Below are 25409 nucleotides of genomic sequence, written 5' to 3'. Positions count from 1 at the left end.
AAGCTCCGGGTAGCAGACAAATTACCAGGACAATTTACAAAATGTTACATTTGGGAAAGGGAATCCAAGGCGCATTGGGCTTGAGGTGTGGCTTCGAAGGTGTCAGTTTAGAGGGAGAAAGCAGGATTCCTGAGGCACAGCGGTCTCTGTCTCCAAATAGAGATTTTTTTTTTCCGGTAGAGAGAAGTGGGAATCACGGGGCCCTGAGGAAGTGGGCCCAAGAGAAGAGAAGCTGGGCCGGGCGTGGTGGCATGGGTGTGGTGGCACGCAGGACAGTAATTCTAGCCATTGGGAGGAGGACTGTGCGATGGTTTGAGGCCAGTGTGGGCCACATAATGAGACCTTGTCTCCAAATCAGGAAGAAGAGAAGGGAAATGGCCCAGGAAGTACAGATACAAAGGGATCCAGATGAATGACAGCCAGAGGCGCATACAGAACTAGCAACTGAGCCCTCCCTGCTCCGAGAGGCGGGAGGGGCACAGACAGGCGAGGCTGGAAGGGTCAAGATAGGGAGGCTTGCCTTGGGAACCTTCGAAAGGAGACAGTAAAGGCTCTGAACCAGGGCGGGAGCCCTGTGAGCGGAACCCTGCGAGGAAGCTACTACACTTCCTAGATTCAGATCCCAAGCCTAAATAAAAGTTAAGTCCAGAGTGGTGAGGTTCACTTATAATCCAGGCTGAAGAGGGAGGCTTGCCCTGAGCTCAGGGTCCGCTGAGGCTCTGCAGGGAGGCTCGGTTAATAGCAGTAGTGAGTGGTACCTGCCTTTAATCCCAGACTCTAGGAGGTGACAGAGTGACATAGTGAGACCCCATCTCAGATTTTAAAAGTCAATTCAGTTAAGTATTGAGCGTGTATAGGTTCTGGTCACAGATCAATGAACAAAACAGGTAAATTTACCTAGCCTATAAATGCACTGAGAGGCCAGTGAAGGGGCTTGCTGCTCCGTGATCTAAATCTCACAACCGAAGTTTGATCTCTAGAACATGCGTGAAAAGGCAGGAGAGAACTGACTCCACAAAGTTATCCTTTGACCTCCACAGGTGTGAGCCAAGGACACACACACACACACACACACACACACACACACACACACACACACACTCTTAAGATTTTCAAAAATAAAATGAACTCTCTGAAGTCTCAGTGCTCAGAAAACTGAGGCAGAGGCAACACTCAGAGTTCAAATCCAGCCTGGGCTATACGTAGCAAAAGCTGTTTATAAAAACAAAAACGAATCAAATAATAATAATAAAACCCTGCCAGAGCACTGCCCCCACTGGTCTCCTAAAATGTAAACAGAGCTCCGGCGAGCAGTCAGTTTCTGAGTATACACCCAGGAAACAGGTGAATGATGTCACCGGATGCTCACACGGGCGCTGTTTCTGAACCCCAGGATGAAGCATCACACTGCAGGCAAACGGGTCAACGAAACACAGCAAAAGCAGACCTGGAGCTTTATCCCTCCTTAAAACAGGAAGCTGCAAGGAAGGAGAGATGGCTTGGTGTGTAAGAGCCGAGGACCAGGGTTTAGCCCCCAACAGTCACATGGCTTCCGAAAGCACACATATACATAAAACAGGAGTAAAGGAAGTGGGGAGGGAAACTCTAATGTGTGGGACAACACAGATGGGGCAGGCGGTGGGATGTGGGAAGGAGCTGCAGTTTTAAATAAGACAGCCAGGGAAAATCCCTGAGAGGCGCCTTGGATAAAGGCTGGAAGGTCGTGAGGGAAGCAGTCACATGACCGCAAGGTCAAGGTGAGGCTCTCTGCAATGCCGGAAGGCACCTGGGCTGGAGTGTCTCTTGGGAGTGTGCATTGCCACGTCAAAGGTGCCACGTGGAGGCAGCTTGGAGGGACAGAGGGAGCAGCAGGGAAGGAAAGAAACCACAAGACGATACACATGGGCCTGTGGCTGCAATATGGGCCTCAGCTGTCCGTGAGGTGCAGAGCTGCCACAGGTCCATTACTAGGCCGTATTTCCTCAAGGTTGTCAGCAGTCTCCTAGAGATCATGTTAAAACGCACACTGTGGGGTCTGGAGAGGCCTCAGCTGTTGTAGAATTGACCGCTCTTCCAGAGGACCTAGGTTTGATTCCCAGCACCTACACTCCAGTTCCTGGGGGATCTGATAGCCTTTTCTAGATTCTGCAGGCACTGACGACATATGCAGGCAAAACATTCATGTACGTAGCATAAAAATGAAAAAAATCCTTTTTCTTTAAAAAAAAAAATGCAGACCTTGATACGGTAGAAGATGGCAGGGGACCCTGGAATTCCAAATATCACACTTGAAATCCTGAGACCATATCCTGAAGAGGCTCCATCTAGTCTAGGGGAGGATGAGTGTATGCGGAGGGTAACCAAGTTTCCAGGCTCCGCTGAGAACCAGCAGCAAATGCCAGGCCTTGGGAGGGCACAGTGGACTTGCCCATCCACCGCAGCTCCATGCGTGAGTGCGGGGCACACCGTGACAGGAGCCGTGGGAAATGACAACCAGCCTGGACTCGTTTTGTGAGTTTGAGTACACCGCGCACCGGGTGAGTGCGCTCTACTCCCGGCAGCAGGTGCTCAGCCAAAGTCTTTAAACGCCAGGTGGCTGCTGCTGTTTTATGCAAATGAATCGAGTCACTTGCTGTGTGGCAACCCATACTTCAAAGAGATTGATCAAGGGATCCCTCTGGGGCTCGGACAACAGGCTGAAAGTGAAAAGAAGGCCGAGGCTGACACATCCTTAACACCCAAACCCATTCACCTCTAAGCCCTGGGTACAGCAGCAGCCCAGCGAGAACATGGCCAGATCTTTTGAAGCAAAGGCCTGGACAGGATGTGGGGGTGGAGTCCTGAGTACCTGGAGGAGGAGAGGTTTGCTCTCACTGAGTGGGGACAGGGCATGACTGCCTATCAGATAAACAGGAAGTCAAGAATAAATCTGGACCAGATATTAAGAAATGAAAAAAGGGGCTGGAGAGATGGCTCAGCGGTTAAGGGCACTGACTGCTCTTCCAGAGGTCCTGAGTTCAATTACCAGCAACCACATGGTGGCTCACAACCATCTGTAATGGGATCCGATGCCCTCTTCCTTGTGAGACAGGAGCAGGCTGTGCTCACATACATAAAATAAGTAAATAAATCTTAAAAAAAGAAAGAAATGAGAAAAGGGGGGTTGGGATAGGGTTCAGGGGTAGAGGGTTAGCTGGTCTCTCATGTGCATGGCCCTGGATCTGGTCCCCAGCAGTGTAAGGAAGACAGACATGAATCTGGACAGTCATTAGCAACTCCAGGAGGCTGGGAAGATCCCTAACCCTGTAACCCTAACCCTAGGTTGGTAGGTCAGTAACTCTCGGCGACCAAATCGATCAGGGGCCTGGGCATTTGCTGTACTTCCCATGGGACCTTCCTGAGACAAGTTCTGCTTTAGAGTTGAATTGCAAAGCTGTGGTTTAGGGTAGGTGCCAGAAAAAAATGGAAGGAGGAACCAGAGGCAGAGTATAAATAAGCTCTGTGTGTGTGTGTGTGTATGTGTGTGTATATGTGTATGTGTGTGTACGTGTAGTGTATGTGTGTATGTGTATGTATGTGTGGTGTATATGTGTGTGTGTATGTGTGGTGTGTTTGTGTGTGTGTTGAGGTGGGTTGGAGTGTGTGGGTGATGTGTGGTGTGTATGTGTGGTAGGTAGATGAAGAGTGTGTTTGGTAGGTGTATATTATGTGTGTGTGTGTGGGTTATGTGTGAGTGTGTGTGTATGTGTGTGTGTATATGTGGTGTATTTGTGTATGTGTGTGTATGTGTATGTGTGGTGTGTGTGTATGTGTGGTGTGTTTGTGTATGTGTGGTATGTTTGTGTGTGTATGTGTGTATATGTGTATGTGTGTGTATGTGTATGTGTGGTGTGTTTGTGTGTATGTGTGGTGTATATGTGTGTATGTATGTATGTGTGTATGTGTGGTGTGTTTGTGTGTGTGTGTGTATGTGTGTATGTATGTGTGTGTGTATGTGTATGTGTGTGTGTGTATTGTGTGGTGTCTTTGTGTGTGTATGTGTGGTGTGTGTGTATGTGTGTATATGTGTATGTGTGTGTATGTGTATGTGTGGTGTGTTTGTGTGTATGTGTGGTGTGTATGTGTGTATATGTGTATGTGTGTGTATATGTGTATGTGTCTGTGTCTGTCTGTCTGTGTACACTCGAGCATACATGTGAACCAAAGGTCAATGTCAGGTATATAATTAATTCTTTTCATTTTTTTTCTTGTCTTTTTTTTGTTTCATTTTTTTTTCTTGTTGTTGTTTGGGGTTTTGTTTGTTTGTTTTTGTTTTCCAAGACAGGGTTTCTCTGTGTGGCCCTGGTTGCCCTGGGACCCACTCTGTAGACCAGAGATCCACCTGCCTCTGCCTCCTGAGTGCTGGGATTAAAGGGTGCGCCCTACCACCCTGCCACCCGCTTTCATCTTATTCTTTGAGACAGGGTGTCTCACTGAACCTGACCTTCTGGATTCAGCTAGACTGGCTGGCTGGCTGGCAAGCCAGGGATCCCAGCTCCACCTCCCCGGCACCAGAATGACAACAGCCCTGCTTTGCTTACTGGTTCTGGCTTTTTCCATGAGTGCTGGGGACCTGAGCATCATTACAAATGCCACTGCAACTCCTACCCTATATGCATGTGTGCCTGTGTGTGCTTGTGTGTGCCTCTGTGTGTGTGTGTGTGTGTGTGTGTGTGTGTGTGTGCTTGTGTGTGTGCATTTTTCTTTTTGAGACAACATTTTACTATGTAGCCCTGGCCAGCCTGGAACTCATGGAGATCTGCCTGTCTCTGTCCCCCAAGTGCTGGATTTACAGGCATGCATCACCACACCTAGCTCAAGCTATATTTGCTCGGAGTTTTTGTGCCAAGGTGGAAGGACTGGGGCCGCTGCTGGAGCCTGGAGGGAGAAGGGAGAAAAGCCAGCAGGTGTAGGTACGACTTCCGGATGACTCAGACAGAGCAAACAACTGAGAGGGGGTCTGGTGCCAGTCCCTGAAGGGATGGGACCTCACGCAGCACCAGAGGGCTCGGCTGCAGACAGCTGATGCACAGTAATCAGAACCAGGACACCGCAGGCAGGAAACAGGAAGATGGTGGAGGTGGAGCTGTGAGCAGCTCTTCTCTGGGAACTCTGATATGCTCAAGATGGTCCTTGAGAGTGAGGATGAGCAGGGGCTTTAAGGAGATTCAAAGGTTGGCCGTGAGGGTGAGGTTTGGCCATGGTGCTCTGACCTTTGACCTCAGGTGCTGTGTTGACCTTAGCTGCTTTCGAATCTCCATCGAAAACCACACCAGGTCCATACCCTCCCGAGTGCTAGTGTTACACGCACGCCCCACCACAATCACTGCTTACAGCTTTCAGGGGGAAAGCACCACAACCACTACAACCACTACAACCACCACAACCAGCACAACCAGCACAACCACCACAACCACCACAAAGCAATCTAAACCCAGGAGCCCTGGCACCAAAAGGAGGAGTCTGGGCCGTAGTGCAGTGCACCAGTGCTTGTGTGTGGAGGGGTCGTTTGTGGAAGGCTCTTTGACCCCCAGTTCCTGCCACTTTTCCCAAAGAAGGAAACATGCTCTCCCTCTCCCCTTCTGAGCTTCCAGGAAAGGCAGCCCTTCAGAGTAGGTAGGTGGCCGGGGTAGAGGGCCACAGCTTAAAGGCTCCGCCCAGATCCTAACCCTCCCAGGCCTTCAGATCCCTCACAGCTTCCTTGGTGCTGACCCAGATACTAGCTGATTCCTTTGTGCGTCTGTGTCTCCAGAGCTGCCAGTTCTCTTATCGGGAGGCATCAGATCTGTTGCCACCTGAACCTGCCAATCTGCTCATTCCCTCTAGACCAGCCTGACAGGGTCCCTCCCACAGCCCTGGGTCCTTAGGCCTGCACTCTGGGATCCTGGCTGGCTGCTGTGACCGGTGTGGAGACCTCGGGAGCAGCAGACCATGATGGAAAGAACATAACTTGGGAGTCACTCGGGCTGGGCGCAGGCCCTGTCTGCTCCCTCTGCTCCGATCAGCAGCACTATGGGAAATTTTCTTTCTTTTCTTTCTTTTTTTTTCAAACTGGGAAGTTGGTGTTTGTTTTTTAATATCACTGAAAATTTCTTAACTTCCTCAAACTCAGATTTTGTTTCCATAAAATGAGAATAAAACCTTCTAGGTGTGGTAAGAAAAAGTTCAGTGGGAAGTGCTGGGTGTCTAACACATGGTGAGGGCCACCTAGGAGGGTGGCATGGGATGGGTGGGGTGGCCAGAGCTCCTGAGTCAGGGTTCTAGTCAGCTAACCACACATGGACAGCAGCTTGGTCCACAATAATCTCAGGGGCCTATGAAAATGTCTTTTAATGATTTTATTTTTAATGGCTTAAATTTCCTTTAAAGTCTATGTAATGAGCTTTAAAATAAAATAATACTAAGATTGCCCTATCAGTCAATTAATTATTCATTACAACATCATCGTCCATAAGTACTCATTACGAGAGACATTTTATATTACTGCTATATAAAAGATCTTGGTGACATTAAAAAACACATTTTAAACTGTTAAAAACAACAAAAACAACAACAACACAAAAAAAGCAAAAAAAAAAAAAAAAAAAAAAAAAAACAAGGAAGAGTCCAAGAGCCAGGGACAAAGGTATCAGAGCCCGAGAACTCAATGGTGCGGGTAATCCCGCACTCCTGAACTAGGGAAGGAAGGATTTGAAGGGAACATAGCAGGAAGATGAAGTACAAGCTGGGGTGCCCAGGAGCTGGCCCTGCACCCCATCCTGCAGGGAATCCTGGCTGATCACTGGCGGTCTCTCCACTCTGGTGCTTGGATGGATGTTTGCTCAGACCTAGTAGGCAGGAAACTCTATGCTATGTCCTAGAATCCCACCCAACTCAGGTCCCTTGTTGAACCAAGAACACATAACTCAACGACAACCTATCAACGACAACCTAACAGTGTGATTTAAAACCAGGCACGCGCCGGCGGTTGGCTGGCCCGTGAAGGCACTGCTGCCAAGCCTGGCCCCTGACTTAGATCCCCGGACCCACATGGTGGAAGGAGAGAACCGACTCCAGAAAGTTGTCCTCTGACTGCCACATGTGTGTTACGGCATGTGTGAGCTGAGGAGGGGGACAACATACACGTGCACACATGTTACAACATAAATAAATAAATGTTCAAGAAATAGACATAGTCTTGAACAAGACGCTTTTCTCCAGATGCCCAGGTGACCAACAAGCACACAAGAATGTGCTTGGACATCACTAGTCATAGAGAAACAAAGTCACAACAAGATACCGTCTCCCATCCATTAAGACATTAGTATCACACTGGCCAGGCATGACACACGTTGGAGAGAAATCAGGACCTTTGTCTGTGGCTGGTAAATAACACAGCTACTATGAAAAGCTCTATAGTGGTTCTTTACAAATATATCAGTTGCCATATTAACAATTCCACTTCTGGATGTATAGCCATCAGGATTGACAGTAAAAGCAAAGGGCCACCAGATACTGGTTTATATGTGCTAAACAAATGTATGGACGATTACTGAGACTTAAATGGAAGGAAATTCTGACTCGCTACAGTGCGCACCGGCGACCCTTGGAGCAATGTGCTGGATAAAGTAACTAGACACAAAAGGGTAAATACTCAGCCTACCTCATCTAGACACTTTGTTGCAAAGCTCACCTCCCCACTCTGGAGGCTCTGCTCACCGGCCTGCAGATCTGTCCGCCATTTCTCTTTGCTCACCATGAAGAAGTCTGAATCACGTGTCCCAATAGTTTCAGGAGAAACTGCCCAGATTTGCCTTCCCTGAGGTTCTCCCTCCCTTGACTTCACATCATCAAAAACAGCGACAATCGAAGTGAACCGTTTGTTCTCATGGAAAAACCCGAGAAAACCCGAGACTATACGTAAGGAAACCAAGGCTATAGATCACAGGTTCGCTTCTCCCACAACCAGGCTGGCACCAGGTGAAACTAATTAATATGTAAATATCTGTCCCAGAACCAGACCCAGCCTGATTAGGAAATGAAAGGTAAGACTCAATCACCACCTCAGATCCCTGCCCTCCATCACCACCTGGCTTCAAGAATTTTTAAACACACTGCACATCCCACTTTCTGACAGAGTCTTATGTAGCCCAGGCTAGACTTGAATTCACTATTTAGCTGAGGATAACCTTGGAATTCTGGTACTCCCACCTCTACCTCCCAAGTTGCGGGAGGAAGGGATTGCAGGCACAGGCCATCAAAATGGGTTTCACCTTGCAGGACTCATTCAGTACTGTGGACTGAACCCATGCTTGGCAAACACTACCAAGTAAGCTGTATCCTTAGCCCTCCCGGTTTCTTTAGAAGATTCCTTTTCTCCTTAACTCCTGGGGTGAGTGTAAAAATCCTCTGGGCGGAAAAGAACTTCCTAAGCCCAGGTGACCCTCAGTGCCTGGAACTGGCCTGATCCAGACTGGACAGTAAAACAGCACTAAAGGACACGCTGTAGTTGAATCCTGTTTCCTCAGAGCCTTTTCCTGAATAAAGCCCGGCGGCGGGGAGTTAGGGGGTGGGTGGGGTAGGGATGGGTGAGTCTTCCCTTCTACACTGAGGCCTCACGGAATTCCAAGACTGGTTTAGGGGTGGGATGGGATGGCAATTCTTGAGCAATTCTCCTACTCCATGACTTCCATCACCTACCTTCAGGAGAAGGTGTGGCCGGTAGGTTGTTCATCGTGGCTGAGGGCAGACTATCTCGGAGGGTCAGATCTGTGGGAAGGACAGACAAAAAATGAGGTGGATGGGCACCTAAGGTTGCAGGGCCTGGAGATCCCAGGAGAGCCTCAGGCGCCAGGTTTTCCCGAGTCCCTTCCCCTGGATTTGTCTCTTCTCTTCCTTTCGGTTCTCCCCGAGGATCTAGTCAGCTTCCATAAACAAATCCCTCCCCCAAGAGCCGACCCCGGCCGCGGGGTACCAGGGACCGGAGGCGTTGGTGACCCTTTCCCCAGGCATGGGAAAGTGAAGCAAGGGTCCGCCCCATTGCGCCCATGAGCGATCCGGGTCCCTCCGCCACCTGCAATACCTGGGCTTCCAGGGCCCGGAGCCCCGCCGAGCGGTCCACTGAGTCCACCCCGCTCCCCGAGGACCCAGCGCGCCCCGGCCCCGCGCCTTGGCCGACGAGGATCCCCGCAGCCACGCGCTACCCTCCCAGGTCCGGTCGCAGGCGCGCAGCGGCCGAGTGCGGGCTCTCGGCTCCCCGGCGGCGCGCTCACCTTTCCAGTCCGACGGGCGGGCAGGGACAGGCGCCGCGCGTCCTTTTGAACTCGCCGGGGTGGGAGCGGCCGAGAGTCGCCCAGGCCGCGCCCGGGACCCCGCGCCGAGCGTCCGCCGAGCCCGGGCCGCGGTGGGAGGGACAGGAAGGAGCGCGGGGCCGCCCTCGGCAGGTTCCCTCGGGAGGAAAAGCCACTGTCCGAAGCCGCTCCGCCCCCGTGCTAGGGTACGCAGTGCCTGGAGTGGGGCGAGCGAGGGGCGCGTCCCGCGGGAGCGGAGTCCGCGGCTGCCGGGCGACTTAGCCCAGCACCTCCCGGGGCCACCTGGACCTTCCGCGTGCGACCTTCCCAGGAGGCGGTGGAGCGTGGAGAGGGTAGGAGGTGTGGCTGTGAGCTGTTTAGGATTAAACGCCCCAGCAGCTGCTTGCCAGCTGGGTGGCTGTGGGCACATTCCTGAGCACCTCAGTAGTCGGCTTCCTCATCCCTAAAATGGGCACTGAAAGTGGCAATTCCAGTAAAGCCATTTTACAACCTTGGTCCTAGCCCGCGGCAAGCGCCTTGATTTAAATATTCATCAGGGCAGTACTTAGGCTGCTGTTTGACTCATGTCAGTGACAGGAAATGCTCCCAAATTAACTAGAGGAACCCGGTGACTAAGAGGATGTAATTCTATATAACACGGGCTCTGGAGTTGGCCCCGCTGTGTAAGCTAACACAAAGTTACTTTCTGATTCTGTCTGGGGCAAAGCTGTGTGAACTCAGAGTGTTACTGCGGAGCTCCATTGAGCTGCCTAGAACCTCACCTGGCACGTGATATATGCTCAATAAACACTGGCCAGCGTTATCTTGGCTATTCACTAAGGGTCAAACCTGACCAACCACGCTTGGCTTTCCTAAGTGTCCTTCCCTGCCCCCCCCTTTTTAAAATAGAACCTTTAAAAGTTTACTTGTGATTCAGTCTCAGGGGATCTTGATGCCCTCTCCTGGTCTCCATGGGCACGGCAGACACCTAAAACACGTTGCTGGGGCAGAGATGGCTCAGCCAGTGAAGACACACTTGCTTGGCTTGTAAACCTGACGACCGAGTTCCATTGTAGAAACTGCATGAGGGTGGAACGACAGAACCGTCTCCTCAAGGGTGTCCTCTAATTTCTACATGCATGCTATGACAAGCATGTGGCGTCATGCGAGAGCGTGCGCGCATGTGCGCACACAGGCGCGCGCGCGCGCGCACACACACACACACATACACACACAGCGCACACAAATATTTTTCTGTTTTTTGGGGGGTGGGGGAGACAGGGTTTCTCTGTGTAGTTCCTGGTAAATATTTCTCAAAGGTTTGCTAATACATGATTTACCCATAGGCATTTAAGTACACTAAAAATCGTAAGGGTGCAGAAAGAAAAAAAAAAAATACCGAGCGCCAGATTTGGCACACAGTAAGGATTTTGGTAAGCAGTTGTGTACAGTGCTCTCTGATGTACCCTATTTATCAAAACTGTGTGATGTTCGTAGAGTTCTCTGCAGCGCAGGCTGTCCTCAGGTTCCATCCCACTGCCTCAGCTTTGGTATTGCTGGTACAACAGGTTGGCACATCACACCCAGTCTATACTCTTACCCAGCCTGTCAACACTGCGCTTCAGAGCCTGGGGGCGGGGCCTGGAGGATGCATCTGTCAGACCTCTCTATGAGGAGACACAGCCCCATGTGGATGGCCAGTGTTCTCCAAGGGTGAAATGTAAGCCTTGGAAACTGGAGCAGCCATCCTTTTGTCAACAGACCTCTAGGGACCTCAGGGCAGACAGGAGACAGGTGACATTTATCTTCGCCTGGCTTTATTGGCTTCCTTGTGCTGCTACTGGGGTGGCAGTCTTTCCGCCCTTCCCTTCTTCCTGGATGATGTCTGGGTAAACAGTTCAGTTCCCGGCTGAGACTATCCACCCTAGCCAAGCGTGTGGGTCCTTTCCTACCCCCTTGGACGCTTCAGCAGGATCGCAGTAAAGTACCGGGATCCCAGTCTGGTACATTTTTCACTCCAGCTGTGCCTCTGTTGTAGCAGTTACTGACGTCTCCCTCCCATCAGACAGGAAGTCCTACAATTTGGCTGTGGCCTACTCCCTCAAAGAGTTCCCATTTTGTGGGGGTGGGGAAGAGAAACAAAACAAAGACAAACTCCATAAGCAAAAGGCTTGAACTGGATTTCTCCAGATTTTTTTTTTTTTTTTAAAACAGCACCTCACATGTCCCACAGTGGCCTCAAAACTTCCGATGTATCAGGTAGCAAAGGAAGACCTTTATGTTCTGATCCTCCCACCCTCACCTCAGGACTGAGCTTGGGGGCGTGTGCTGCCCTGTCTGGTTTCTGCGGTGCTGGGGATCAAATCCAGGGCTTTGCGGATGGTAGACAAGCAGGCTACCAGCTGAGGTGCCGGTGCAGCTCAAGGGTTTGCCGGGTGGTGAAGGTGGAGCAGAGGAGCCCGTATTCCCAGCCTGTTCCTAGCCTTCCATGATCCCCTGGTTAGCTTGGAGTAGGGATCCTGACTGCCACAGGAGGGAATGCCTTGTGGGAGAGCTAGTTGGAGCAGGCAGTGGGGTTATTTGAAAATCTCTCGGGAAGCACCCTCCCAGGACTACCATAGAGAGGAGACAGCCCGTGAAGGCCATTCTTTTGAAACGAGAATAGGAGGGCTTGATTTCAGAAGAAAATGATGCTCAAGGGTTGGGGTCCAGGAAACTGTGTCTGCACGTGGACCCTCCATCGTGGCATGTGCTTGCTTGCTTATCCTGGTGGCCACTGAGTGTGCACGTACACATTTGTCACAGGGCCAGGAAAGATTGTCCACTGGCCCTGCAGAGGCATCTGCTGGATGGAAGCTGGCTTGTCTGCACCCAATGCTTTCTGAGTATCAAACGGTTTGGGAAGTATTGATCAAGGAAGCATTTTTCTTAATGGATAAGAAGATAACTCAGTTACCAGCCTCTCCCTGTGCCGGACTGTGTACTGTGCAGAAGTAGAATGGGAAAATTACTCCCAGATGTAAACATAGGACCCCGGTTCCTATGTGGACACGCTTACTGGAAAATCCTGTTTGTGCCTCAAATTCTGTGTCCTGTGTTAGGGGACTGTGGGCCCTCTAGCATGTGCTCAGGGCATGATTGGTGTACGATAAACAGTCCATAATAGTACGATAAGTTGGCTGGGCCTCCACCCATGTACACGCCCATCGAATAACCCTCATGACAGTAAAAATTATGGTGGCTCGTAATTACCATCAAAGGCCCTCCTCCTCCCCAACCCATCTTCCTGTCAACAGACACCATGTCACGTTGTCCCCTGCCCTAGCGGTGGCACCATTCCCACATCCCTGCTATAGGGTGGTCACACTGTGCAAAAGGAACAAACCGGTTCTTTCTCCAGTGCACATGAATCTGGGGAGGATGTGGTGGCCAGGCTGATGTAGCTATAGCTGAGGCCAGGCCAGGCAGACGATCACTCGCTCCCCCTCCGTGGATCCCCTGGACTGGTCCTGTCTTTTCCTGCGCCTAGCTGTTCTTCCAGCAGCTCTACGAACCGCCTATCTGCCAGGGTATTTCTTCGTCCTCACCTGCAACCAGAGGGTCCGGATAACTGAGGTTCCCACCAGAGGGTCCGGATAACTGAGGTTCCCTTTGTACTCAGTTCCAGAGAGTGACAGGGCCAGACTCCTCTCTCTCACGTTTAACCTTGGATAATTTCTCACAGTTCATTCACTGTGCATCCCCCTCTAAAGCTCGTCGGCCCTGGCAGCTCTGTTCGGTATCCTGGGCTGGTGCCGTGACTCTGTATTTAGCACATAGGAGGTTCTCATGGCATGCTTAGGGATGGCTGGTATGACCTGTCAACCTTACTAAGAACAAAGGTAGGCTGTGTGTGGCAGCACACACCTGTCATCTTAGCATGTGGAGGCAGGGGCAGAAGGATACGAGCTAACCTGGGCTACATGAGACCCTGTTTCAAAAGACCAAAGATGTGTGGGGTGGGAGGGTGGGGAACATATGAGCAAGAACAAAGGCAGAGCAGGTGACAGGGCTCCAGGGGCCACAGTTTTCACAGATGTCTGCTCTGACAGCAAATGACAGCACTTGGCCTGGGACTTGACCCTGTTTAATGTCTGAATAATGCCGCATTCCTGTCTGCCCCCCCCCCCCGCCCTTCCCCTCCCTGCCCCACCCCACATAGCTGCATCCATCTGGTTCAGACCTTCACTCACGGGCACCAGACTGTAGAGATGACTGACAGGATCCGGAGGAAGCCACAGCATTTGCTGCTGTAGGAATGCCCCAGGAGGGGGAGCACTCAGAATAGCATTCCAGCCAGGGCACTGGTGAGCTGGGGTCAGGTGTGCGGCTAAAGCCTTCCGAACCTGGGCAGAAACCATTACCCCAGCGAAGTGGAAAATGGCAGTTTGGGGCAAGACTCCACGCCTAGTCAAAACCACACTTTATTTAGTAGTCTGAAAAATGTTTCCGCTTTAACCCTTGCCCAGTGAGTGGTGGGCTGGACGCCTGTCCCCCAAACGTGTGGGCGCGCCGAAGGAAGCTTTTCCTTGGCGTCATTACAGCCCTGCTTCTATTACCGCTCAAGCCCCTGGTAAAAAAAACGTTCCCTGTGTGTGGTGCCCTCCTCCCTCAGGCTGCTGCAGACTCCAGCAATGGCAGGACTCCGAGGGCACGGATCCACACTGCCCGAGAACGTGAATTGCGTGAGGCTTGTACCCGTGGCCCTCGGCTTCAGAAACTTCTCTGGGCAGACGAGGTCAGGTCCTTGGTGGTTTCTTTTTAGAGTTCTGTGTTTTCATCATTTGAAACTACCTGGGAGGGAAACACGGTTCGTTAGATGCTGACCTAACTTTTTTCTCTTCAAATCCCACGTCATGCTGCGCCTGCGGCACTGGATGCCGGGGTTACCCCAGGAGGAGCTGCCGGCTCTGTGCCAGGCCTCACGGCCTCTGTGATAGGGTGGCAGCAGCTATTCTAAGGCGCTGGCGCCTTTCACTAGGAGGGATGCTTAGGTGTTCCTCCAGAGGTTAATTTGTGGCTCTGTTTTACATGACCATTCTTGATCAGCTTCTGAGTTTACTCTGCTGCACTGTATGAGTATTTTTGTATGTTCTGTATAACATCACTTTTTAAATCAAGTATACACAGGCTGGGGAGAAACCACGTGAACACTGGGCAGGTAACACGGGCGCTTGTAATCCCAGCATCCAAACTAGGCGACTTTAAGCTGCTGGTCTTCCTGCCCCTCCCAGGTACTGAGATTACAGTTGTGTGTCACAGTTCTTGGTCTGTGTGCTACTGAGGAGTGAAGCCAGGGCCTCATGCACTCTAGGTGAGCGCTCACTGACTGAGCAGCATCCCCAGGCCTCCTTACTTCTTCCTGAGGCTGGGGTTATCCTGGTGTTTACTCTGGGATCTATAGAGAGGTCAATCTGAGGGCTGATGTCCTACAAGGGCAAGAGTTCTATCAGTGAGAGAAGCTCAGCTTCCCTGGTCTCCCTGGACGGTCTTCCCGGCCTTATACTTTCCTAGGGTTGTAAACACACAGAGGGCCTGAAGCAGTAGGGTAGGCTTTCCTCTGTGATGTTTTACAGATTAATTTAAAAAGGGGAAGAAGATTTGGAGGGAGTCATGGCTTTCAGGCCAGAAAGTCAGGACTTTGGCTTGTAGATGTTATTCCTCGACCAGACACACCTTGCGATTGTGATCTGTGTGGCTGGCTCTTGTCTACAAATCTACAGGGGAACGTTCCAACGACTACTGGCTGCTTTCAGACTGGCTGTCCTCAGGAGTACACTCAGCGCTCACTTCTAAGTGACCTTAAACCACAAGTGGTCAGCGAGCTGGAGAGGGGCAAGAGGCATGACGGTTTCTTTGGGGTGTGCGTGCGTGTGTGAGCGCATGCATATGTGCCTGACACATTTGGGACAGCATTTGGGAGTGGGGTCTCTCCCTCCTCCATGCAGACCAAGTGTCTGACTCAGGTCATTGACCCGGCGGCAGGCATCTGTCCCTGCTGAGCAGTCTTGCCAGCCCCTTGCCGTATTCCACCAGTCAGGGTCTCTCTAACTTGGCTAGATTGGTGGCCACTGAGCACTAGGGCCTTTCCTTCCTCCAGTCCCCCTACGTCACCAGGTCTGTTTCACATGGCCCTGGGGATCCAAACCAAGGCCCTGAGGTTGCACAGCGAGCACTTTACTGACTGAGCCATCTTTCCAGCTCCCATAATAGTTCCTTTAGGGGAAAGTTGGGAGACCACGAGCAGTAGATGGCACTGTCAGGGGGCTATGTGAGGAAGGTCGAAACATGCTTTTTGCTCTGAGTGGGAACACAGGTCACTCAGTGGTAGAGTACTTGCCTGACATGTGTAAGTTAAATTAAAATTTAACTGAGTAATACACACATATACTTACACACACACTCACACGCACACACACGCACTCAGTTACTGATGACTGTCAGCTGCCATGTGACTAGTAACTATGTTTCTTTTTCAAAGGAGGGTTTTATCGTGTGTGTGTGTGTGTGTGTGTGTGTGTGTGTGTGCGCGTGTACGCGCGTGTGCATGCATGTGCTGTATGTGGTGTGTGAGTGTGTGTAGAGCCAGAAGAGGGTTTCAGATGTCTGCCCCTATCAACTCACAATCGACCTTTGAGAAAAAGACTCTCCCTAAATCCAAGTCTCAGAGTTCTTAGGTTTGGCTGGAAGCCCCAGTGGTCTTCCCATCACCCCCCAGCTTGCTATGTGGGTGAGGTATTTGAACTCCAGTCCTTATGATTATACTTCACTCTCAACTGCTGAGACATCTCCATCTCCTGATCTGTTTAGACCGGGTCTTAGTCTCTGGAGTGGCTTCAAAGTCACCACGGACCTGAGGATGACCTTGGACTTCTGGTCCTGGTGCCTCTACCTCCGCGGTGCTGGTATTCTAGGCCTGTGCCACCATACCTGGTTAAAAGTGCTGGGTATCAAACCTGGTTAACGGAGTGCTGGGCATCAAACCCAGGGCTTATGTACGCCAGGCAAGGACTGACTAACTCATCTGGCAAGATCCCAAAGCGCTGTCTACTGTCTTCACCCATTTTCTGAGGAGAGCCAGGAATATAGGAGGCTAGTGGCTGTGCTTGGGGAGTCAATCCCAGTGCTGCCTGGTCAGCCATCTCACTGTGACCCCTCTACAATGACACGACCGCAGAGCTCCGCGTCTGTCTGAGCTCCGCATCAAGGGAGGACGATCACTGTTGAAGGCAGCCCGTTCTGTTGTGTTTTCCTGTCAGCCCTCTGAGCACCCTGCTTTCCGGGACAGATTCTTACGCTTCTCCTCATCCCGGCCTTGAACCTCAGATCACCTGGCCCTCGTCTTTCAGGTACTGTGTCTGGAATCCAGGCGTGTCCCAGCACTCCCAGCTCCATCCCACTTTTCGATATTTCATGCATTTGCTTATTTGCTTGCGTGTGTGCATGCGTGACTGTGTTGAGAACACACGTGTGCCGTGTCAGGGGATGATGGAGGGGGTCAGTTCTTCTCCACAGTAGGTCCCAGGAATTAAACTCTGTCTTCCGTGGCAAGCACTTTACTTGCTGGCCTGTCTGTCAGCCCAGTTCTTTCCTCATTAAGATTTGCTTCCTATGTGACTTGAACATGGGCCTGGAGGGATGGCTCAGTAGTTAAGAGCACTGGCTGCTCTTCCAAAGGACCTAGGTCTGACTCCTAGCACCTACATGGTGGCTCACGACCATCTGTAACTCCAGTTCCAGGGGATCCAATGCCCTCTCTGGCACCAGGCACACACACAACGGGTACACAGAGGCAAAACACATACAATACACAAAATAAAAATTTAAAAATAGAATAGAAAGAGCCGTAACGTGGAGACCGACTGACGCCTATCCTTGGACCTCCACACTCAGGCCACCATGCATCTGTACCGACACACGTTCACACGCACAGAGGATACAGAAGTATGTTTAAGAACCAACAGGGTGAGGAGGGGGAGCAGGCAGTGGAGGGCACACCTGTGATCCCAGGACTCAGGAGGCAGAGGCAGGTCAGTCTCCTATGGGTTTCTACGGGCTTGAGGTTAGCCTGGTCTACACTGAGTTCTGGGCCAGCCAGAGCTTCACAGAACAAAGCAAAAAATATTCTAAATACCCTTAAATTAAAAAAAAAAAGTGCCCAAGGCTTTTGTCGTTTGTTGGGTCCTGGTGGGGCATCCAGAGCCTCCTGCACAAGCACTCAAGACACTGTGCATACCAACCTGAATTTCCAGCCCACGGAGGAAAATGTGGAGACCCTAAAACACTGATTTTGGGGGTGGAAGTGGGGCATTCTGACTACAGTGAAGATACTGGAAAGGACTAGAGTCCCAAACAGAAGACAGGCATGGGGGGTCCTGCACAGCAGCACTTGGAAGGCAAGGGCAGGGGTCACTGGGCCTGGGCTAGAGTGAGTTCCAGAGTTCTAGGCTGACCATGGAGATGGGGTGAGTAAATGTCTTAAAAAACAAAATGCAAGGAAACAAAAGACAACTCTCTCAAAGACACCTGCACTTTGTTCTCAAGTGTCTGTCTGTCTGTCTGTTCCTTTCCCTTAAACCTTATGCTTACACCAATATTAAAATGTTTCTTATAAAAGCTGGGCTCGAGGGGTTGGGGATTTGGCTCAGTGGTTGAGCGCTTGCCTAGCAAGCGCAAGGCCCTGGGTTCGGTCCCCAGCTCCGAAAAAAAGAATTAAAAAAAAAAAAAGCTGAGCTCGGTGGCCCAAGTGTTTTAAGCCCAGCACTCTGAAGAGGTGGGCAGATCTCTGTGAGCTCCAGGACAGCCTGGTCTACAGCAGGCTCCAGGACACCGGAACTACACGGAGAGGCGTCCTGGCTCTAGTAAAATAAATAAATAGATAGATAGATAGATAGATAGATAGATAGATAGATAGATAGATAGATAGATAGATAGATAGGCAAACCAAACAAAGTAGAAAAAGATCCAACCAGACCCCCACTTGCCTGGGTGGCGCTCTTGGTGGGGGAGGCATGTGGCTCTTTGGGGCCCGAGCTGCCAGTGCCCTCCTTTTCTCCGGTCTCTGGCGGTTCTGGATCCGAAGAGGCATCTGAAGAGGCCCTGGGGTGGCGTGCCTTGGAGGCCTCTGCTGAGCCTGCGGGGCCGCCCGCGGCCTTGGGTGGTGGAGGCCTACTGGGCGGAGCGGACGCCCGCTGGACGGACGCTGTTCTTTTGCTCTGTTCTGCCCCCTCGCTCGAGGCGCGGGCACGGAGGACCACTTCCCCGGGGGGAGGATGCTCCTTCCCGGTCTGACCCCTGCCCAGGGATGAAGTCGGGGAGCGCGGAGCAGCTTCCTCCTGGGACTTCACCTCAGCTGCAGGGGAGGCCGGGGCCGGGGTCGGGGTGGGGCCGTTGCAGGCTGGTAGAGACTCTTCCTCGTCCTCATCTTCGTCGTCCTCCTCCTCCTCCTCTGAAGAGCTTGTTTCAGACTCTTCATCCGCTTCCTCATCTTTCAAGGACTCTTCGCTCTCACAGCTGTCCTCTCCCACTGCCTCGGAGGTCAGCTCCTCTGCAGTGGCCGACACAGACTCACTCTCACTGGTTACAGAAAGAGCATTGGGGCTGGTAGGTGAGGTCACGGGGCTGACGGGGCTGGAGGCAGTACAGGTTTGCACCGGGGGAGAGATGACTAAGGAGCGCCTGCTGCTGCTGTGGAGGGAAGGGCGTTCAAGCTTAGAAGGGTCACAAGCCCGCCCGCTGCCACCTGAATGACCACGGTTATCACCGCCCACAAAGAGGAGAGCCGTTTACAGTGGCGTTAGAAGGTGAGCACAAGTGTCAGTAAAGCTCCTTAAAAATAAAGCAAAAGGTACCACAACACTCCATCCACACCACTCTCTCAGTCTTTCACCAGTGTGTGGAGAAAAAGAAGGCTGTCGAGAAGCCTTAGAGATACATACTTTGACCTGTTCCGACCCTGCTTGTCATGGGTGTGGGGTCAGAAGTGGGGGTGGGAGGAGGAGACACTTGGTTTCTATCCTGACTGGGATACTTTGTTGATATAAGGCTTGGAGGCAGAAGGAGGAGAGACACTTGGTTCCTACCCTCATTGGGCTGGGGTGGGGGGAATGATACTTTGTTGATATAAGACTTTTTATAGTGGTAAGTTTAGAAGGCTTAAACATGTCCCCCGAAGTCTATAATACTCCCTAAGTGTGATCCCCATTCTTCTGGTCACAGGGCCGGTCTCAGTGCCACCTGGCCCTTACTTATCTTTGCTGAATCCCCGCTGGCCCCCTAGCGTGTCAACAGTACTGCCTACGGAGGCAGGCTTTCTCTAGGTGGGGACAATCGATTTGAAGGGCAACCTGCAATATCTAATGAGGCTGGCGAGGCCCATCGACGGGCCCCGTATCTTAGTAATCCAGTCCACACAGGTGCTAAAGGAACCCTAGGTGATGGTCACAGGGAGAAATGCGTGTGTTTGTCACAAGAGCGTCTGCGACAGCAAGAAACTGGAAAGTCCCCCAACGGTTGTTTGCAGGGCAGGTGGTAAATCATGAGTACCAGATGCAGCCTGGAGAGCCACACCAGTGACATGAGTAACAGGATAAACATCTCAAAGGATGAGGTTGACCTGAGAGACCCAGTGAGGAGGACCAGTGGGGTCTGGGAGTTCAAGACCACCCTGAGCAACTAGTGTGGACCCCATCTCAAAAGTCTGCAGAAAAATATAGGCAGTATAAGTCCATCTACATGAAGTTTTAGAAGGAGGGGCTGGTAGGATGACTCTGAGGCTAAGGTTCTTGCTCTCAAGCCCCACGAGCTGGGTTTGATCCCAGGCCTCATAGCTTAGAGAGAACCAACTTCCAGAAGTTTCCTTTGACCTCCACATGTACCTGTGTTTCTCTCTCGAGCCCTCCAAACCACTCCTCTCTCTCATACACACACATACACACAATAAATGCAGTAAAAACTTTAAAAAATATATAAAACAATATCTTTTGTGTATGAATATAGGTATAAAATAAAAGTAAGACATGCGTAGAAATAGCAAGTCCTGGACTTACAGCCGTTGCCTCAGGCAGAGGTGGGGACAGAGTGAATGGGGGAGGGGCACAGGAGCTTCAGCTGTGTTTACAGTAGCTCTTGTCTTTCCAACTCCTTCCTCCCTGACAGCTCTCACTCTGTAGCACAGGCTAGCCTGAAACTGTGTCACTGTGGCCTGGCTGGACTCAGATTTATGACTGTTTTGGCTTAGGCTCCCAAGTCTAAGTCTGGCTGGTGCTATAGATTACTGTCTATCTTCTTCATCTCTAGTCACACCTGAACCTCTGATGAGAGACCAAACAGCCATGAGCAAGAGCACAAGGCAAGGGCTGGTGTGGGGGTAGGGATGGAGACACTGAGTGTGTCCACACAGGGCGCATGTGAAGCAGGGCTGCAGGCACTCACCTTGACAGGCACTCACCTTGACTGACAGGCACTCACCTTGACAGGCACTCACCTTGACAGGCACTCACCTTGACTGACAGGCACTCACCTTGACTGACAGGCACTCACCTTGACTGACAGGCACTCACCTTGACTGACAGGCACTCACCTTGACTGACAGGCACTCACCTTGACTGACAGGCACTCACCTTGACTGACAGGCACAGTTACTCACCTTGACAGGCACTCACCTTGACTGACAGGCACTCACCTTGACTGACAGGCACTCACCTTGACTGACAGGCACTCACCTTGACAGGCCCTTCACCACAAAGACTTTGTTGGAATGCTGCTTCTCCAGTTTGCTCATCACTTCATAGAGACTGTGGTTCAGCTAGAGCCAGGAAGAGAAAGGAGAGGCTAAAGGGAGCCTTGGCCATTCCCTTCTCAGGCAGCTTTCCCAGTCAAAACCTCCTCCACCCCACTTGGCTCCCTTACTCCTTGGTCCATTGTTCCCTGCCTCCTCCCTTCTGCTCCCCTCAAGGCAGCTCCCTCAGGGCAGGGTCTCCCTCAGGGCAGGGTCTCCCTCAGGGCAGGGTCTCCCTCAGGGCAGGGTCTCCCTCAGGGCAGGGTCTCCCTCAGGGCAGGGTCTCCCTCAGGGTCTCCCTCAGGGCAGCTCTCTCAGGGCAGCTCCCTCAGGGCAGGGTCTCCCTCAGGGCAGGGTCTCCCTCAGGGCAGGGTCTCCCTCAGGGCAGGGTCCCTCAGGGCAGGGTCTCTCCAGGCATGTCTCCCTCAGGGCAGGGTCCCCCTCAGGGCAGCTCTCTCAGGGCAGTCTCAGGGCCCTCAGGGGGGGTCTCCCTCAGGGCAGGGTCTCCCTCAGGACAGAGTCTCCCTCAGGGCAGGGTCTCCCTCAGGGCAGAGTCTCCCTCAGGGCAGGGTCTCCCTCAGGGCAGGGTCTCCCTCAGGACAGCTCTCTCAGGGCAGGTTCTGACTGGAGGGTGTCCCTTTTTTCAGGGGACCCAGGGGAATGACAGTTCGTGTTAACATGAAGCAGGTCCTAAGTTAGCGGAATGCTGTGGAGGGACCTGTGTCTGTCTGTGAATGCAGAAGGAAGCTGCATAGAATCCTGTAATGTACAGCAGAAACGCTGTCACAAGGTCACGTTCTCTAGCTGTGCGTCATGGACACTGGTCCCACTCCACTTGAAACCCAACTTGCACTTGAGCACCACCCTCCCCACTCTAGCAACAGCCAGAGGCCTCACTGCTCTGCTCCCAACACCAGTTCCCTTCCGTAGGCCCCACCTCCACATTTGTGCAGGGGCTTGGGTTTAGAAGCTTCTGCTCCATCAGTGGTGGGAGATGGACGGGGCCCTCAGAGGGAGAGTGTGCAGAGAAGTACATTTTAACAGCACTCAACACAATCAGGCAAGCGCTGTCACCTCATCCGGCAATAAAAGCTAAACTCTGTTCCCAGTGTCTACAGACATTGTCGAAGTGAGGCCTACCATGGATCCACCAGAGAAGCCCACTGAGGAGCCTCAGCTGGCCAGTGCTCCTCACCTTGCTCATCTCCCTGTAGAAGACGTCTCTCAGGTTGGAAATGTTTTGGAAGACGGTCACGTAGCAGCCAATACGACTAGGGGGAAAAACACAAGCACACGTGAGAGTGGTAGGGGGCCCGGCTAGCCACCAGGGCTCTCTCAAGAACAGTGGCTGCCTTCCTGGACGAGGACGTTCTGGAATCCGATTCAGGACAGGTGGGCCAGGAGTGCAGAGAGGTGAGGGGGGACAAATTAGCCCAGGCTGACACTGAAGTTTAGACTGAGTCTAGTTTCAGAGTTTAATGGCTGGGTGTGGCAGCACATGCCAGCGCCTGGGAGGCAGAGGAAAGTGGGTCTCTGAGTTCAAAGCCAGCCTGGTGGTCTATGGTCTACATAGTGAGACTCACTTACTTACTTACTTACTTTCTTTTCCTTCTTTCCTTTCTCTCTCTCTCTCTCTCTCTCTCTCTCTCTCTCTCTCTCTCTCCCTCTTCCTCCCTCCCTTTCCCTCCCTTTCTCTCTCTCTCTCTCTGTTTTGAGCTTTTGAGGTATTAATATAGAAAAAGCTGCTTTGCAGAATTTTTTTTTTAAATACTTATTTTATGTCTGTAAGTACACTGATGTTGCCTTCAGACACACCAGAAGAGGGCATCGGATCCCATTACAGAGGGTTGTGAGCCACCATGTGGTTGCTAGGAATTGAACTCATGACCTCTGGAAGAGCAGTCAATGGCTCTTAACCATTGAGCCATCTCTCCAGCCCTTTGCAGAATTTTTAAGAGAGCTATAAAAATGTAAGGCCGCCTAATTATAATTATATAACAAACGGCCATTCGTTCCCTTTCATCAACACACAACTTCTGTGTATGTATACCACAACAGAATTCTCCTATAAACAGGTCAGAAAGTTTGTGTCTGTCCCCAGCCCCGGAAAAAAAAAAAAAAAAAAAAAAAAAAAAAAAAAAAACAGGGCAGGGGTTTCTGCGTCCTGTGTTCTTACTGAGACCATTTCAGGTCTAACTGACCCTGATGGAGAACCCTGTGGAAAACTACCTGACTCTAGTCTAGGACCAGAGGTCAGGATGTCCTAGCTAACACACCGTAGGCTCTCTGTGAAACCCATGTAGCTAAGCGTGTAGCTTGGCTTCTGTGAACTGCTTGCTTCTGTTCTGAAACCTGCTGATCAAGTGGTCTCTGCCTTCACAAACCCTCATGGCCACCCTGGGTCCCCAGGTACTTGGCTGTGGTCCCAGTTGGCTGGAATAAAGGCTTTCAATTGGCTAAAACTGTGTCTGGGTGGTCATCTTTGGTGGGCTACCCATAACGCACTGGAAGAAACTGTTTTCCCACTCTGTTTAACTTTGGAGACAGATAAATGTAGTCAATAAAAGACTGTATCATGGGGCTGGGGATTTAGCTCAGTGGTAGAGCGCTTTCCTAGGAAGCGCAAGGCCCTGGGTTTGGTCCCCAGCTCCGAAAAAAAGAACCAAAAAAAAAAAAAAGACTGTATCATAACAGCTTAGCATGGTGGTTATGCCTGCAACCCTAGCACTTGGGAGGTCCAGGTGGGAGGATGGAACGTCTAAGGCCAGCCTGGGCTACATAGCTAGCCTCTGACTCAAAGAACGGCTGGCTTGAGGACAAACTGTACACAATGCAGTTCTCCTGCTGCCATCGTATTAAAGCACACTTGGTGTGGGAGAAATGAGATGTGGGCAAAGTTTCTCTTCCACCGTGCAAAATATACCTGGGACGCTCTTGTCTACCACGAAGGCATCCCTGACATTTGGATGACAAAGCACTTTACTCTCCTACCCCACCAGCAACTCGTCCCCAAACCTGAAAAGCTGGTGGGGCAGGGATGTGACACAGGGATCTGTGTCACAAGTCTAGAGAGATAAGGACGATTGCTAATCACACATGTCACTTCAGGGCAGAGGCAGCATCCTACTCTCGGACCAGGGCTCTTTCCACGACGTCCCATGTCTGGACCATCAGGCGGTTTTGTAACCTGCTGGTCTAAGCAGCTGGTCCCGTCTTGAACATCAGTCATTACCTGTTAAAAAGAACAGGCAGCTCCTCCAGGAGTTCCTGGTTCAGGTCTTCAAACACAACCTGGGCCTTGCTGAAGTCTTCTTCTGCCTAGATGATGGAACGAGGGGCTGGAGGCTGCTCCTTCACCCTCTCCACCTCTCCCCCCCCTGCCCAGACCCTCCTTCACCTCCTCCACCTCTCCCCTCCTTGCCCAGACCCTCCTTCACCTCCTCCACCTCTCCCCTCCTTGTCCAGACCCTCCCTTTCCTCCACCTCTCCCTCCTTGTCCAGACCCTCTTTCTCACCCCTCTCCACCTCCCTTCCCTGCCCAGACCCTCCTTCACCTCCTCCACCTCTCCCCCCCTTGCCCACCTCTCCCCCCTCCTTCACCCTCTCCACCTCTCCCCTCCCTGCCCAGACCCTCCTTCACCTCCTCCACCTCTCCCCTGCCCTTGCCCAGACCCTCCTTCCCTGCCCAGACCCTCTTCACCTCTCCACCCTCCCCCCTTGCCCAGACCCTCCTTCACCTCTCCCTCCCTGCCCAGACCCTCCTTCCCCTTCCCCTCCCCTCCTGCCCAGACCCTCCTTCACCCCTCTCCACCTCTCCCCTCCCTGCCCAGACCTCCTTCACCTCCTCCACCCCTCCCTCCCTGCCCAGACCCTTCACCTCCTCCACCTCTCCCCCTTGTCCAGACCCTCCTCACCCCTCTCCACCTCTCCCCCTGCCCAGACCCTCCTTCACCTCCCTCCACCTCTCCCTCCCTGCCCCAGACCCTCCTTCACCTCCTCCACCTCTCCCCTCCCCTGCCCAGACCCTCCTTCACCCCTCCCCCTCTCCCTTCCTTGTCCAGACCTCCCTTCACCTCCCCCTCCCTCCTTGTCCAGACCCTCTTTCACCCTCTCCACCTCTCCCTTCCCTGCCCAGACCCTCCTTCCCCTCTCCACCCTCCCCTCCTTGCCCAGACCCTCCACCCTCTCCCCTCTCCCCTCCCTGCCCAGACCCTCCCCTTCAGACCCCCTCACCTCCTCCCCTCCCCTCCTTGCCCAGACCCTCCTTCACCCCTCTCCACCCT

General features: G+C 52.1%; 2 protein-coding genes across 3 annotated transcripts in view; both read right to left on the bottom strand.

The window, feature by feature from the left end:
• Positions 1-9662, bottom strand: part of Smagp (small cell adhesion glycoprotein) — a 16842-nt gene extending 7180 nt beyond the window's left edge. Inside the window, exons 1-2 of one of the 2 annotated variants that reach the window (XM_032885188.1) lie at positions 9291-9662; positions 8719-8787 (exon numbers count right to left, since the gene is read on the bottom strand). In XM_032885188.1, the coding sequence (XP_032741079.1) occupies positions 8719-8752 (34 nt within the window). In that variant the 5' untranslated portion in view covers positions 8753-8787; positions 9291-9662. The other variant, XM_032885196.1, reaches the window with a different exon arrangement.
• The window catches only part of Bin2 (bridging integrator 2), a 34165-nt gene continuing 17524 nt past the window's right edge, over positions 8769-25409 (bottom strand). The window contains exons 7-12 of the mRNA XM_032890966.1: positions 24359-24444; positions 22322-22397; positions 21071-21153; positions 18332-19034; positions 9101-9726; positions 8769-8787 (exon numbers count right to left, since the gene is read on the bottom strand). Of these exons, the coding sequence (XP_032746857.1) occupies positions 8769-8787; positions 9101-9726; positions 18332-19034; positions 21071-21153; positions 22322-22397; positions 24359-24444 (1593 nt within the window). The remainder of the gene's footprint in view (positions 8788-9100; positions 9727-18331; positions 19035-21070; positions 21154-22321; positions 22398-24358; positions 24445-25409) is intronic.

Source organism: Rattus rattus, chromosome 1 (assembly GCF_011064425.1).
Source record: "Rattus rattus isolate New Zealand chromosome 1, Rrattus_CSIRO_v1, whole genome shotgun sequence".
In the NCBI taxonomy this organism is placed as follows: Eukaryota; Metazoa; Chordata; class Mammalia; order Rodentia; family Muridae; genus Rattus; species Rattus rattus.
Note: the sequence above shows the minus strand (reverse complement) of the source record. Positions and strands in the feature narration are given on the sequence as shown.